The sequence below is a fragment of the Nicotiana sylvestris genome, chromosome 7 (assembly GCF_000393655.2).
Source record: "Nicotiana sylvestris chromosome 7, ASM39365v2, whole genome shotgun sequence".
NCBI classification, from domain to species: Eukaryota; Viridiplantae; Streptophyta; class Magnoliopsida; order Solanales; family Solanaceae; genus Nicotiana; species Nicotiana sylvestris.
Window position 1 is genome coordinate 141,233,507 of NC_091063.1, and position 17,035 is coordinate 141,250,541.

At 35.2% G+C, this 17,035-nt stretch overlaps 1 protein-coding gene across 1 annotated transcript; it reads right to left on the reverse strand.

The window, feature by feature from the left end:
• Window positions 1-223: 223 nt before the first annotated feature.
• LOC138873860 (uncharacterized) lies at window positions 224-664 on the reverse strand. Its single transcript, XM_070152345.1, has one exon. The coding sequence runs from the start codon at window positions 662-664 to the stop codon at window positions 224-226; it is 441 nt and encodes a 146-aa protein (XP_070008446.1).
• Between the last annotated feature and the right edge of the window lie 16,371 nt (window positions 665-17,035).

Genomic DNA, 17,035 nt, shown 5'->3' on the forward strand with positions numbered 1-17,035 from the left:
TCCCTCGTGATCATAGCCATTTCATCCTCCTCTAGATCTGCACCTTCAGCAATTCTGAGAGCCAGGCTCTTTTCCTTCTTGGGTGCATCCATATTCATGGTTTACCTTATATGTTCATAGTCAATGAGATTTCCAATTAGCTCGTCCAACTTGAGAGTGACAATGTTCTTTGTTTCCTAAATAGCATTGATTTTGCTTTTCCAAGTAACTGGCAAAACCCTTGTCAAAATTTTCTCAACCCTGTCTTCTTAAGGATAACCCTTCCAAGAGACTTAAGTTCATTTGTTAGTGTTTTGAACCTTGTATACATCTTTTGGATGGTTTCTCCTTCCTTCATGGTAAAATTCGAATATTGAGAGTACAACAGTGTTCCTCTTGATCTTTTTACTTGAGGAGTTCCTTCGTGAGCCACTTCCAAAGTGTACCAAATTTCCTTAGCAGTAGTACATATTTGAATTCTGATGTACTCGTCTAGACCAAGTCCACACATAAGCCATTTCTTGTCCTTAGCATTCTTTTCCCACTTCTTCAAGTCCTCAGCATTGCAGTCAACTCTAGTCTTTGGCACATCCACTCCTTCATCATTGTTCTTCATGGTAGCCAAGGGACCATCAGTAATAATGTCCCATAGTTCATAATCCTCTTCGTTGATGTGATCTCTCATCTTGTTTTTCCACCAGGAGTAGTACTGGTCATTGAAGAGTGGAGGCCTAACAGTGAATTGTCCTTCCTAGTTTCCAGGTGGTGCACTCATCTTGATCTGTTTCTAAGGTGTTAGCCTCTTCAAGGATAACCTGCTTTGATACCAAATGATGTTTTATACTTCAATACCACACAAGAGGGGGGGGATTTGTGTGGCGTCCAATTTTTTGCTTAACCTGATTATAGAAGGACCTGGTTCTTCTATGCGTTCCAACTACTACTGTTGCAGAATAATAAGTACAGAAATTAAAGAACACAAAGATTTTACGTGAAAAACACCTGGCTCAAAAGGTGAAAAAATTACGACCTACTTTCCAATAGGATTTTTTCAAACTCTCCACTAAAATCACTGAGCCAAAAACTGCATTTACAAAAACTCTTTTGTAAACCTAGGACTATCTCTAATCCCGTTGTAGCACAAAGCCTTAACTTTTGCGACAACTTCAAGTTAACTCTAACTTGAAAAATCTGAGTACCTATTACAATTGCCTCTAGATAAAGCTTAAAGGTACAATATGAAATCACCTACTACAATTGAACTAGAATAAAATACAGATACTTGGAACTGGTTCTTCTATTTGGTTCAAGTAGCTTCAGATTTGCATGCTTGAATCACACACGAACTGCTTGCAAAATTGCCTTGCTATTTTGCTCTCAATTCACGTTTAACTTCTGCTTATGTACATTCTCTGTAAAAAAGAACAACACTAATATTTATAAATTTAGTAAATAGAGATTGACTAGAATTCTGATGATACTCTTCCTTGGTGGAAGAGTTCTAGTTGATCTCAACCTCTAACTCCATCCTTCTCTTAAACCGTGTTCTTTTTGAGTAAGGAGTCCTTCTCCTTATCCACTATGCAACCTTTTCTATCATGGTCAGGAGATATTACTTTTTTCAAGTTAAATCCATCTCCTTCACATGCATCTCGCATGCTTTAGTCTATTCATATCTGTGTTCCACTAGGATGGACCTGGTTCATGTCTTAGTTCCTTTGTTAGTCTTCAAAACTAATCTTTACTTGAGCCAACAAATGGTATTCAGAATTGTGAAACAGATACATTTGAAATTGAATCCGCACATGATATGTATCAAATATATTAGTATCGAATTCACTAGATTACATATTAATTTAAACGGAAAAAGGCCAAAACTGCCCCTAACCTATTCGCTTAAGTTTAAAAATATCCTCCGCCCGCCTATTTTGTAAAAATTGCCCTCACCGTTAAAAATCTGGCCCATTCATGCCCCTAACGTCAACTTTTCGGTCCATTCATACCCTAAAAACTAACAGCCCTATTTTGATTAAGAAAAAAATTTATTATATTATTTGTTAATTTCCAATTGGCTTAAATTAAAACCTCACCCCATATCCACTTATTAGCCTACTCCGTCTTAGATTTTCACACTTCAACACCCACGGATCTCCCTCTTCATCCCAGATTTTTCGGTTTTAATTTAATTTTTAAATTAACATTTTTTATTAAATCAATTTTCTGAGTGAAATCAGATACTCTTTGAAATTAATGCTTCATTGTAAGATTTTATGGTTTAATAAGTTATTTTTCTGCCAACATTATATTTGTTGTGCCACCATGTAGCTTTTAAGAGTTAATTGAAATCATATGACCAATATTTTACGTCATACAACTTTCACCTGAATATATGAACACTAACAGAGTGTCAATAGTAATGATCATTGAGCATTTGTAATATTTTTTGTTGTATATTTTGTGACAACTCCGCATCCAATTTTGATTATACCAATGATTTATTTGATCTCTGCTCGGACCTCGACCTTTTTCTTCTTCATTGGCTCACCATAGTCTGAACATTCGACCATGTCCATAAATTAACCTATTGTACAAGGATGCTCTTCAGGTTATATCAACACTACCAATTTTAAAAAAGAGACGGTTAAATTGATGATGAATGGTATTTTTGTGATGGAAAAAAATAGGAGTATTGATGTGTACATTTAATATACAAAGAAATAGTAAGAAGAAGGTGATTAACTATACGAGAGAGTTTTGTTTGCTTAGGGAAAAAATGGATGTATGAGAGTTCTAGTTGGTGGAATAATTTTTAAAAGAAAATGGAGAAAGAAACGGAGGAAAAGGGTCTTAGAATGTGGGTGAGTTTATTTTAATTTAGGTGAGTCTTAAGTTAGGCCACTGGGGCGATGATACATGGAAATTAATTAAGTTTTTTTTGCCTAACGGGGTCTTTGAAAGTTGTATGACGTTAAGTATTGGTGACAAAAAATTTTGGTTGTCAGAAAATAAAACTTTAATGATGTTTGTAGTGATTACTCAAATAGAGTGCAAGGTCAAAAAAAGGATGAGAAGAACAAGAAGAATATGGACGCACACACGCTAGAGGGACGCACACACGCTAGAGGGGTGGGGGAGGGTGGAGATTTTTTGAGATGGGGGTATTATTGTACCAACTCCAATAGTCTAGGGGAAGTTTTGATCTTTTTTCCGTTATGACACGTGGAAATTAATTAAATTTTTTTTTATCTAACATGGCCGTTAGTCGTAAGGGCATTCTTGAGCCGAAAAGATAACGGTGAGGGCAATTTTTTCAAAATAGGTGAACGGAGGACATTATTGTACCAACTCCAATAGCCTAGGGGTAGTTTTGACACTTTTCCGTAATTTAAATGGTGGTGCACAAGAGTGTGATACTTTTCCAGGATCTTATATTCCTAGTTATGATTTGATTTAAGACCAAAATATTAAAATTAAATCATGTAAACAACATTTAGACCAAAGAAACCCTAGTTATAAAGTTTCCAATTTCAGTGAGTACTATTGTGCAATTGTAAAGGAGGACTAAAGGAGGGTCCTCAATTGCATGATTGAGTAGATAGAAAGTCGAATTAAGGGTCCCACATAGTCACATCATCTAATTGTAATATATACTGATATTTTATTATTATTATTATTAGTATTGGTATATTTTTCAATTGGGAGTTGGTACCATAATATTACTAGTAATTTTTATCGAAAGAACAATCAGCACATGCTAATTAAGTGCCACTCTAGTCTCGAAAGGGACACTTTTTAGGTGTATTTTATTTTCTTCTTTTTGCCAAAAATAAAGTAAGGAGTTACTTGTGGATGTAAATTTTCAGTGAGTCGGAGAAGACATCCTTAGGGAGAACGAGGAAAAGTTTTTTGCTAGAATTTTTGTCACCTTTTCTTTAATATAATATAGTTAACAGAAGTGTATAAAATACTCAGAGTTGTGATACTATGACTCACAAATAATGTCATCTTGTTTCCACTAAGGTGTTCCTTTGGAGGTTAACAACTTCCCTAGAATTGACCTAAACAGCTGTTTATCTAATATGTATATAATTATGTATAATTAGTGTAGATTTTATATAATATCGACAAAAAAGTAAACAGTGAATTTAATTGGCTATTTGTGTAAAGCTCCCCAACTTCTACGTAGGGGTGGGCATCGGTCGGTTCGGTTCGGTTCGGTTTTGAACATTATCGATTTTGCCTATCGGTTATCGGTTTACAAATATCATAACCCGATAACCAAACCGATAAGATATTGGTTATCGGTTATCGGTTAATCGGTTATATATCGTTATCGGTTCGGTTATCGGTTTACCCGATAACATAAAACAACTAAAAAAATTTGCAATATATAAAACAAAGAAATCAAACTGCCAGAACGTGTAAACTGCCAACTTTTGTTGTTTCTTAACAAAAGCACGCTCCCACTTCTGTGCAGTATCTACTGATGTCTGGCGGAGAACTGGTGGTGAGTCTTGCGTCTTGACTCTTGGGGGCTACGACGGAAACAAGAATGAGAACTGAGAGACAAATGACTGAAGACTAAAGACTGAAGAGGGAATTAGGAAAATGAATAACCCTAGTATATACTTAAGGGTAAATTAGTAAATTATATCATTCTTATTGGGTTATCGGTTTTAACCCAATAACAAAAATGCAAACCGAGCCCGAACCGATAACCCAATAAAAAAAAATTTTAACCCGTTACCGAACCATTAACCCAATAACCCAATACCGATAACCCAATAAAGAATTAACGGTTCGGGTTATCGGTTTTACCCGATATATGTCCACCCCTACTTCTACGGGGTAAACAGGGGCTGAAGTCCATAGAGAAGAAAATGTTTAACTTGTTGGGCTAACCCAGCCACAGATCCAGAAATTTTCGTTAAAATAGCACGGTATAGCCAATTTTCGGACTGATCATTCAAAAATAGTCATCGTTTATGAAGTCAATGAAAAATAGCCACTATTTTGCTGCAACAGAGACCGGTCCCGCATAATGTACGGGAGTTCGGTGCATCTGTGTACGAACTCCAGCATATTATGCTGGACCGGTATACTTTGATAACTCCAGTATATTATACTGGACATTTATACTTGCTGGAACTCTAGTATATTATGTTGAAGTTATAGTGTACTTATGCTGGAACTCCAACATATTATGATGGAGTTTCAGCATAGTTATCCTGGAATTCCCGTATAATATGCTGGAGTTCAAGCATACTTATGCTGGAACTCCAGTATAATATACGGGCGTATTTTCTGGGTTTTGAACAGTGTTTTCGCTCAGATTTATCTTTACATGAAAAGTGGCTAAATTTCGATTACTTTTAAAATCGGACTATTTTTGAATGACCAGTTATAAATCTGACTATTTTTAAATTTCTCCCGAAATTTTTTATGTTAACAACGCTCGGCCCAATTAGCCTCTGATTGTTAGGCTTAGAATAATAAGGCAAAACTATAATGAATGCCCAGACAATCCAAATAAATGTAAGAAGAATTAATCCAAATAGCCGCACATCTTATCACTTAAACTAATAATAGCCAGTAAATATATAATATATACATAATTTATGTATTATATGTATATATTATATATATATATAATTTATGTATATGACTAGAAAAAATAAACATCTATTATGGTCAGCTATTTGTATAAAAATTCCTATATGTAATTACCTGTGCCTACCCATCTTAAACATTATAACATTTTTTTTATTGGTAATTAAAGCTTTTATTTACCAAGTAAAAATATGTACAACTCAAAAAAGAGAGAAAAAACTAGGAGTTAGGGCAAATAGCCCCAATTTCCTGGGGACAAATCCAAAAATAGTCAGATTTACAAGTGCTCATTCAAAAATAGCCACGGTTTCAAAAGTAATCAAAATTTAGACATTTTTCATGTAAAGATAAATCTAAACGAAAACAATGTTCAAAATCCGTAAAAATACTCCAGCATAATATACTGGAGTTCCAGTATAATATACCGGTCCAGCATAATATACTGGAGTTCGGGGCACCGGTGCTCCAGTCACCAGTATATTATACTGGAGCCAGTAAAGTATACCGGTCCAGCATAATATGCTGGAAGTTCATACACAGGTGCACCGAACTCCAGTATATTATGCTGAACCGCTCTCTGATGCAATAAAATAGTGGCTATTTTCAATAACTTGGCAAACGCCGACTATTTTTCAATGATCAGTCTGAAAACTGGCTAGACCGTGCTATTTTAACAATTTCCAGCATAACAACTAATGTCAACTAGGCTACTCTTAACAATAGAGGCTCACGGATAAAAATTAAGACTTTATTACATTAGCTATATATTTGGGGCAAATTATTTACAGCAGTATGTTCCTACTATTGAAACTTGTATCTACGTTTTGCTTAGCAACAGATCTATCTCCGACGGCGGCCATTTTTCCTCAATTTTCTTTCCTGAATTTTCTCTTAACGAACTGTCTAGTTTCTCTCGTTGAACTTCAATCTATTCATTCGATCAACTAATTATTAACACCTGATTTGTTGAATCTTAAAAAAATTTCAATTGATGCATTTTGTGTTGAAGTTTATTGTCTCATAATTCGTGACCAAACCGTTAGTGAATCTTGAGGATTTCTCGATTGATTGAATTTTTAGAGATTTCTTGTAAATAAAATCACCTCCACCATCGAAGGATCTTGAAACTTGAAATTCATAAACTAGGCTTGTTGAGTTTGTAGTTGTTTTGATCCGATTTTGACTAGGGTGTATTTGAACTATTGGTTAGAGGTTGTGCTAAATTTTAAGTCAATTAGGTGGAGTTTTTAGAGTTGATTTTTGGAATTTGGATCAAAGAGTTTAACTAGCGAAGAAGATAAATTTATAATGTATACGAAAATGATATATCGCATACTGTTTTGGTATATGATAGGAAATTCAAACGTATACTATTAATTGCAACAGTATACTATTATAATATACAATATATTGTTATAGAATACTATTGCAGTATATAGTATGTTGTTACAATTTGGTCCTTTTAATTTTTTTGAAATTTACCACTGGGCCCTTTGCTAATTTTTCAACAGAGTTCTCATAATTTTATTTTTTAAACGTTTTCTTAAATGAGGTATTTGTTGAAGTTTCATGGAGGTATTATTTATTACACAAAAAGAAAATGAAATGAATACTATAATATCAAAATAATATATTATATATTCAATAATATATAATATATTTCAATATTATATTGCTATAATATATAGTATAATAATTTGATCCTTTTTGAATTTTTAAATATTTGTAACTGATTTTTTTCTTCAAATTGTTACTAGAGCTTTTCTGATTTCTATTTTTCTCTTAAATGAGGTATTTGATGGAGTTTCATGGAGGTAATTATTCACTATACAGAAAGTAGGTATAGGAATAAACATAAAATAGTAATATACCTAATATGTAATTTTATTATATTGATATTCTATTTTGCTGTACTAATATATTATTGTAGTATTTTGTATGCTAGAAACATTTGCAATAATTTACATATTTAAAAAAATAGTTGAAAATGAAAGAAAAGGTAAAAAAATAATATAATGTTTAACTTATTTTATGATAATTCATTTAGAAATTAAAAAACAATACTATATAAGTTAACCTTTTTTATTTGATATAGAGGAAAAAGAAAAGAATAAATTAAAAAAATCGAAAAGAAAGGAGCCAAAAAAGTGAGTGAAATCAGATTCTGGTAAAAAAGATAAAAACAATTTAGGGAAAAATAATGAAATTAGTAAAAGAGAAAAAGATTTTCTTTTTAAAAAAAAGGTGAAAGAAAAGGGAAAAGTGTAAACATCACTAATTGAACTTTCCATCAAGCTGGAAGTCGAAATCATGCCCGAAAACTCAAATGATCGGTAAGATCGGGCAAATAATTTGGTTTAGATAGTGGTGTGTAATTATTGTAATTTTTATGGGCATTCCTGATTCTTTCCCTTAGAATAATATGTTCTGGAAAGTCCAAAATATCGATATGGTAATCCACAATACTGTTTTGAGAGGTGCAATAAAGATAGTTGACATTTATCCGAATATTAATTAGAGATTTCTCATTCGAGCTTTAGAAATAGAAAATTTATAAATAGAAAATGTTTTACCTCCTTATTGAGTTCACTCGACTCGAATCTGGATTAGTGGGTATAATGAATTTTGAGTATGGTTAAAACAACAAGGGAAGAAAAAGTGACCACTGCCTACCAGGGGCGGAGCTAGCCTTCTGCTTACGGGTTCGGCAGAACCCAGTAGTTTTTATGCATACTCTGTATTTATTTTGTGAAATTCATAGAATATATACAAATTATTATAAATACCTAATTTTTGCCTTATCTTTTCTCCTACATTATACCTTTTTTTAAATTTATTTTGTATGCGTTTGTAGATTATTAGAATTAGAGTTCTTAAATATTGAGTGATGGGGTTAATATGGATTGATTTTGTTGGTTTTTAAGCACAATTGACCCAAAACATGGACCAAATCTGCGGCCCAATTACATTCGACCCGCCCAGCTCAAGGCCCCAACCAGACGCGCCAAAACGACATCGTTTTGGTTAAGTGGCTAAGATTTAATCTTAGCCACCCATCTTGACTTGATCCAACAATCCTAATTTAATCTCTCACCTAGGTATTTAAAGCCTAAGGAAGCCAAAAATTGCCCCTATTTTTCCCCCTTATCTCTTTTTTCTTTCTCTCTCTTCTCACTCTCTCCTCTCTTCTTAGAGACTAGCCTTCCGCCGCCCATCTCCGCCGGTCGGAAATCGCCACACCCGGCGGACCTCGTCCAAAGCCCATAAAAGCTACACCAATCACTTTCTCTCTTTACCCTCTCTCCTAATCCCAGCCCCAAATCCTCAAAACCCCCTCTAAATTCCGTGAAAGCGAAACCCTAGATAGCCGCCTCTTACTTCCCTCTTAGATTTTACGGTAAATCCAACCACCCCACCACACAAACTTCACATAAACATATAGATCTCCAGAAGATCTACACTTTCCCTCTAGTTTTACCTCTGAAACCCGACCATCACCGTCGACCATCACACTGCTCGTCGCCTATGCCGCTACTATTTCTCCATCATCGTTTCTTTCGATACAAGAACCCTCTTTTCCTTCCGGCACAATGCTGGAATCCCTTTGTTTTAGCGTTTGCCGGAGTGAAATGAGTGTTTCAAGGTCGGGCAGCTACTCCTTCACATCTCCGGCGTCTTCTCGTGGCTCGAACAGTTCAAGCAGATTCGATTGGTATAAGTGTCATCCCTTTAATTAATTTCTGATCTTTTAATAGTAATAGGTTAGTTTCTGATTTTAATTTTTTCTGTTTTGGTTTGTTGTTTGTTAATTAGAGTTTAGGTTTATTTAACTGGTTATCACTATCTGGTTTAGTTTTTTTTTATCAGATTGTTATTAACCAAGCTAATCTTTAGTGTTGTCAAATCAGTGTTCATCTAGCAAGTTGTTTCGTCGATGTTATCTTTCGTCAACGATTCAATAATGTTTGTTTAACTTCTACTTCATATAATAGATTTTAGTATTAGTCGCTTTATCTTAACTTGCGTAGGTTGAACCGATTTGATCTAGTTCATTTGAATCCTCATTCTAGTTGCAATCTAAGAGTGTATGCTTTAGCAGTTCAATTGTGAATGCTAGTTGTTTGTTTACTTGGTTTAGTTTGAATCAAATAGGGTGGTACTGTTTTGGTGTAAAGCTGAAAGTTAGAATGTGTTAATCATGAAATAAGTACATGTTAGCTTGCTTTTACTGTTTAGGCATGCTGGAAATACAACTGCTCTGCTTTGTGTCAGCATTTGGCGAAAAGTGGATTGTTTTGGTACATAAAAGTTAGTCCTTTTGGACAGATTTTTGGTGAACCAAAATCTGTCCAAAAGGACTTATTTTTCCTACTTAAAGAGGTAATTATTTACACTAAAATACAGACACTCTATTTTAGACTGAGAGAACATCTTGAGAGTTGGTTTGAATACACAAAAACATAAAAAAATTCAATAGCTGAACATATAAAGAGTAAGCTGCATATTGTGAGTTTTTGGTTGAGTCTTAGAGTGCAAAATCTTTCAGAAACATATAAGAGTATTAGAGTTTGATTTTGAGTTCCTTATCTTAAAAAATCACTACTTTTAGTGAGACTTCTGGGCTGTTTTTTTTAACACGGATTCACTGATGTTTCGTCGTTGTTTCTACTGTCTTTGTTGCTGATTTTCTGGCCTTTCACTACTGAATTTCATCTTGTTACAAGTCAGGTAACCCTTGAACCTTTTGTATTGCAGATTCTTGATGACTATGTAATGATTTGAACCAGTTTGATTTGGGGAACGTGTAATATCTGATTTTGTAACTTTTATGATAAATGGTAAAATGATTAATTTTGAAGTAAGAAATGTTTCTTGTAAGCTAAAAGTCAAGTAGATCCAGGGGTTTTAGTTTGGTATAGTGGTTAATTTTTGTCATACGCCTATTTCATCTCCTGACTCGTTGTATTTGAATTACTAGCAAGCCAAGAGTTTTATCACTGTTAGTTGCTTGCTAGGTTACCTTCAGGCTAATTGGATTGTAGTATTTATCTATTAGTAGTAAATAAATTAGTAGTATTTTTTTGGAACTAATAGGCCATGATATATCATGTAAAAGATAAAGTAATTGGGCCCAATACACTAGGTCCAGGTCTGAAGCGCTGAAGTATGCTAGGTGGCCCCTTTTTTTAATAGAGAAAACTACCCTCTATAGCCCCTCAAAATTTTAATAGCCCATGTTTTGTCCCACTTACAGAAAATGGTCTTTCGACCCAAACATATTGCATATACTAGCCGAAAGGAATGAACATGACAACATAAGCACCTGTAGCTCTGTGGATAGAGCGTCTGCTTCCTAAGCTAAGGTCGAGGGTTCGACCCCTACCTGGCGCGATAAAGCAATCCTTTTTTGCCCTTTTAAATTGTATTTTGTACTTCTGGATCTGATAAGTATTAGCTAAGAATTGAATGAAATATGTAATGCAGGTCATATACGAAATGTCTATTTTGTATATTTTTTGTATAATAACAGTCTATTTTTGTATATTTTTTGCATAGTGACCGTCTATTTTGTATATTTTTTGTATAGTAACAGTCTATTTTTGTATAGTGACAGTTTATTTTGTATAATAACAGTCTATTTTGTATAGTGACAGTCTATTTTGTATAGTGACAGTCTATTTTGTATATATTTTGTATAGTGACAATCTATTTTGTATAGTGACAGTCTATTGTATATAAATTGTATAGTTATAGTCTATGTTGTATATTTTTTTGTATAATGACAGTCTATTTTGTATAGTAACAGTCTATTTAGTATATATTTTTGTATAATCATAGTCTATTTTTTATATTTTTTGTATAGTGATAGTCTGTTTAGTATGTATTTTGTTTCCAATTATCACTTTCAGAAACATACTTCAATACGTAAAATATGTTTGATTCATCTTCCACAGAAGAGAAAATCAAAAATTATCATAGCCTCATTGTACATAAATGAAACAGAGAGAGTAATAAGAAATTGAGGCTCAGATTTGTGTTTAACCACAGGCAAAAAAAGAGAATCCAACGACACCATGACTGCAAAAACCCACTGGGAGCATGCCCCGCCAAGATACGGGTGGGGTTATCTCAAAATTTCCCAATTGATTAATAAGCTCAGAAGGGAATGACAAAATCATCATCGCCTCTTTCACCAGCTCTACCGGCAAACATCGAATGCTCCGGCGAAAGCATTAAAGAAAAAAAAAAGTGAAAGTGTTGTTATTAATGCTATTCTTATTTAATCTACTAAACAACCCCTTAATAAAATTGATAAAAAGGGATGTTGTTTGGGTTCTTACAGTATATGGAGAAATCAATGACTAATTATAGAGAGAGAGGCAATCGATCGAGATGATAGAAGAGAACGGGGCAAGGATAGGGATAGCAGATTGAGCCGTAATTACTTTTGGGCTAGCCACTAGAATTGCTTTTAGGCTATAAAATAATATTCCAATTTTAAGGCTACCGGGTGTTATATATTTGGGTCGATGGGCCATAAATGATATTCTCTCTTTTTAATAACTGTTGGGCCAAGAAACTCAATTTCTGCAGCCCCAATGACAATTAAGCTAAATGGCTCATTCCTCTCTTCTTTATAATAAATAAATAAAATGCTGGCCCATTTTTCCTAAGATAACCATAAGCTAGCCCAAATGATTAAAAATAAACTTCCTTTCAATAGATCTAATAAAAGTGCAGGTCTCTTTTTAGTAACTTTTTTTCCTTAATAGCTTAATTATTTTCGATTAATTTAAACGCTAGGCAAATTTTAGGAACAAATGTAACTTTATATTAGTTTCGTCATTTTAATTAATAACAACAACAATAAGAATAAGGTTAAAAGTAGGTTCAATATTAACTAAATTTTATACATTTTCTTACCACCATTAAGCTACAAATAGGCATTTTCTTTACGATAAAGATAACCAATTATTTTTTCATAATCTAACCCCTATAGTAATTTGTCTTAACTAAAATAAATAATTTCATCCTAACCGATGTCGGGAAGACTCGCTTCGGAATAAAGATATAAATAAAATGACAAGGTCGTAAGGGACACGTCTTGTTTCAATTCTTTCAAGCAATTAAAAATTTTATTTAATTAACTTCGAGTAGGCTCCACTTTTGGGCACGACACATGAACTAAGTTCAGGAATACTCGTCTTGGTTAGTGTAAGCTAGGGTTGGGGATATTCGTCCTAGTTTGAGATTAATAAAGTCATCAACAATAAAAGGGGACATAGGCAAACATGAAAATCAAATAAAACATAGTTTATCCAAAAATTAACCCAAGCCAATTTTAGTCAATAAAAGAGACCGTGCTAGAACTACGAAAATCGGGAATGCCTTACACCTTCTTCCCAGTCAACAGAATTTCTTAACAGGACTTTGTTTTCGCAGACCAAATAACAATAGAGTCAAACCTTCCTTTGACTAGGGATTCAAATAAAAAGTGACTTGGAACACCTAAAAATCAATTCCATGTGGCGGCTCTGAACAATAAAATAATCCCTATTTTAAAATTATCACTTTAATTGAAAAAACTCTTTAACCCACAACAATCCATAACATACATATCTTTTGGGGGTAAAAAAAAGGGGTGTGACAGCTCTGACGACTCTGCTGGGGATATTTAAGAATTCGAGCTTGTACATTGACTTTATTTGGATTTATTAATTTTTTGTATATAACTGTGATCTATTTGGGCCTAATGTGCTACATGCTTTCTCTTTACCGCTTTGATATTGTTGAACTGTATATAAATTGTCTTCTTGCGCACCCCCTCTGAGTCTTCTGAATACAACCTCGAGAATCGCGGATACGCACCACATTTTTTGTTGAGATAAAGTCGGTGGGCCTGGGCTCCCGGTGACGGATTATTAGTCACCCATATTTAAGAATGGAGATGGTCCAGTAGTTAAACCGGAGAAGTATTACTCATGGTACGCTACCCCTTCCCAACTCGAATTGTCCGCTCGTTTTATGGCTAGTCTAGATACACCCCATCCCCTACGATTTTTAAAAAACCTAGAAGAACAAGTCATAGGCTTGGTTATCCCTAGTAGGATCGTTTTGTTACATCATGTGTATTTGACTTAGCGAAGCTCGGCACAAGGTCCGGGTCCGTATAAGACAGGTATCCTTTTTGAGACCATCATGTTCACTTATGTGCTACTTGTTGCATCATTTGGAAGGCTTGCTTGCATTTGTTGACCGACTTTAGAAAATTAGTTGAGTGAAGTAAAATAAAATAAAAAAATCATTCCCCCAATTTTGTACAGATAATTCGATTTTACTAAATAAAAAAATAATAAAATAAACATGGTCTAGTCTTGGTTCGAACTACGCAGGTCCGATTCTCACAATTCCAGTAGGGTACGTAGGCAGCCTTTATCGGGTTCGGCCCCCATTTTTGGCAAGAATTTTCGAAATCGGTGTGTCCATAATATTTTTCATTTTTTTAATTTAAAAATAATAATAAAATAGTTTTGTTGCTTTTTGTCTTTTTCATTGTTTTTGTCTTTGCGTCCGATCATGTTTTTCACAACCTCAAAACCTTTTTCGGAACCTCCGAATGGCTGTTTTCATAAATTTAGCTAATATTTTACCATTTTCCCAAATGTTAAACCATTTTTGCCGAAATAGACTTAAAACCTTTATCGGAAGCGCCGAAGGGCTATTTTCATACAAAATGATTACTTTGCTTCTTCTTAATATCTTTTACCATATTGTTTTTATTTTTGTCCGTTTTTGTCGGGACAACCTTTCAACCTCCCCCAGAAGTGTCGAAGGGCTATTTTCATAAAAATAGTCATTTTGTTTTTGTCATGCCGTCCTTTGTTATCGGCCATTTTTGCCAAGTCAATCTTACTGTGTTTTTTGAAATGGGCGTATTCGTAAAAAATAAGTTTTATTTATTTTTAACCCGCTTATCCATGTGTTCAATTATTTTTACCGGGACTACCTTAGTACTTTTCTTGGAGGTACTGAAGAGTCATTTTCATTAAAATGACCATCTTGTCCTCTTCATCACTTTTTATCATTTTGTCCTTTGTCCGGCCATTTTTGTTTCCTCGGCAAGATACCTGAGTAATCTTTCTAGAGTCTAGACCTCCTCCCATAAGAAGTTTGTGCGTTGTCTTATCCAAAAGTCTGTTTGGTGTCATTTCTTTGAGTTTGGATTAGGACTTGACCCCATAATTTTATTTATATAGGTACGATATGGATTCAGTTAGTGGGAGACTTGATAAGAGGTCGAGAGATGAAGAGCACTCCCCGTTTAAGATTGTCGACAAAGTGCCAATTTAGAAGCGATGGTGGAACAACATGGATGGGTTTTATCAAGAAAAGATCAAAGATTATTTGAAAAACATGGTAAACATTATGGAGATTGAGCCCAAATGAGAACTCATGGAGGCTTTGGTTTATTTCTAGGACCCGAAGAATAATGTGTTTTGTCTCAATGGATTTGAAATGACTCCTACCTTGGAGGAATTCGCTGAATATTCAGATCTGGGGCATAAGAGTCGAACAAAGAGACTTTTGGCTCCCAGGGACATTACTACTACCAAGTTCCTTGAGCAGATGTGGATCAGCCACACCGAGATAGCACATGTGGCGCAAGGGCAGGTCCTTCTAGATTTCTTGTATGACAGGTACGGGCATGAAGGGGGGTTCTTAGAATACGCGAATAAGCTGATTAACAAATAGAACCAACACACATGGCAAGGCTATGGACGAAAAGCATTCATTATAGCTTTCTTGGGGTGTATGGTCTTCCCAAAAGAGGATCGAAAGATCAAAATTCGGTTATCTAGGATAGTCACAACCATGATGAAAAGAAATTATTTCTCCATTCTTCCAATGGTATTAGCAGATACCTTTTGTGCCTTGACCAAGTGTTGGGAAGGAAAAGGTTTCTTTAAAGTTTGCAACCTCCTGCTCCAGATGTGGTTCATGGATCATCTTTTCCGTCATCCTTATCAGGAAGCCACCGTACTTGTTGGGGTAATCATGTTTGCCAGTATAATGCTAGATTGAAGAGCGAGCTCGAGATTCGCAGTTTTCCAGAAAGTGTCCAAGATTGGAGGGAGTATCTTCACTCCTTAACAGATGATCAGATTACATGGAATTATCCTTGGTTCACAGCAGAATATGTCATCTGTAAGTCATCTTGCCATCCGTTTATGATCTTGATAGCGCTTCGAGGTTATCAGCCATATGCTCCCATGAGAGTTCTACGTCAGTTGGGTCACAAACAAATAGTGCCCCCGGTATAAACTATGGAAAACTTTATCTGGGAAGCAATATTAGAGGATCCCATTCGTGAAGCTTATGCTCAATGTGTTTGGAATGACACTAAGATACTCGAGCGTGGCACCAAGGTGGAAGATCGAGAACGGGGTGAGCTGAATCCTTCTTATCTTGAGTGGTTCTATAATCGAGATGCTCTCACAGATAGACCAAGGACAGTTGTGAAGAGCACCGCAGAGTGGGAGGCTGAGATTCGAAATAGAGTTGGGCTGGCTGCAGAAGAGATGAAAATGGGTTATGAATCTGACTTTAGAGCACTACAAGAAGAGCTTGGCATCATTAAAGTAGACATGGATCTGCTATATGATGCTTTTGAGAAAGAGAAAGCTCAGTGGGCACGAGAGAAGCAAGCACTCAAAGCCCAAATTCAAAAAACGAACATATTCACAACCGCTCAGCAACAAGAAGAGAGAGAAACCTAGTTCAGGGTAGTCTGTGATCATGAGCGCATGAGTTATGCTCCACTAATCAAAGGTTTAAAGGATCAGTTAGAGGGAGTTGAATCAATTAAGGAGCACCAGATCGGTGAGTTTGAAATAGAAAGACACCACTACCAAAAGGTGGTCAATCAGTTAGAAGCTGAGTCGCTAGAAGTTCGGCGCCAGAGAGATATGACCTTGGACCGCGAGCGTGATGCGCTGGATCTAGCTGAGACCCGTGGTTAGCAAAATCAAGAGTTGCATGTGGCTCAGGAATACATTAAGGGAAAGATCCTCTAGATACCCACATATACCTCAAGAGCATGCAGAAGTTGCCAGGGAATGACGCTTGAGCGGTTTGTAGATGTATCATTGAATGTTGCTCGTCATATATCTGTAGACTTGGAGAGGATATACCGCAATATTGGGGGTCAGCCGCAGGAACAAGCGCCTTGATTACAGTGATGCTGGTGGATTCTACTGCAGAGATCAAAGTCTTCTTTTAGTTATCAATCCTTTTTCATTATTATTTTGTTGTTTTTGAGTCTGTAAGAGTCTTTTGGTGTTTTGAGTCTTGTTGTTTTGCCTTTTATCCTAAAAAGTCTGTTTGAGTCAAGTCTGGTCTTGTTTATATTTATGTCATTCTTGCTTTTGAGTCTTGTATCAAAAGA

Coding starts and splice junctions, on each gene's coding strand:
- LOC138873860 (XM_070152345.1), bottom strand. CDS start 664: ATGAGAGATCACATCAACGAAGAGGATTATGAACTATGGGACATTATT.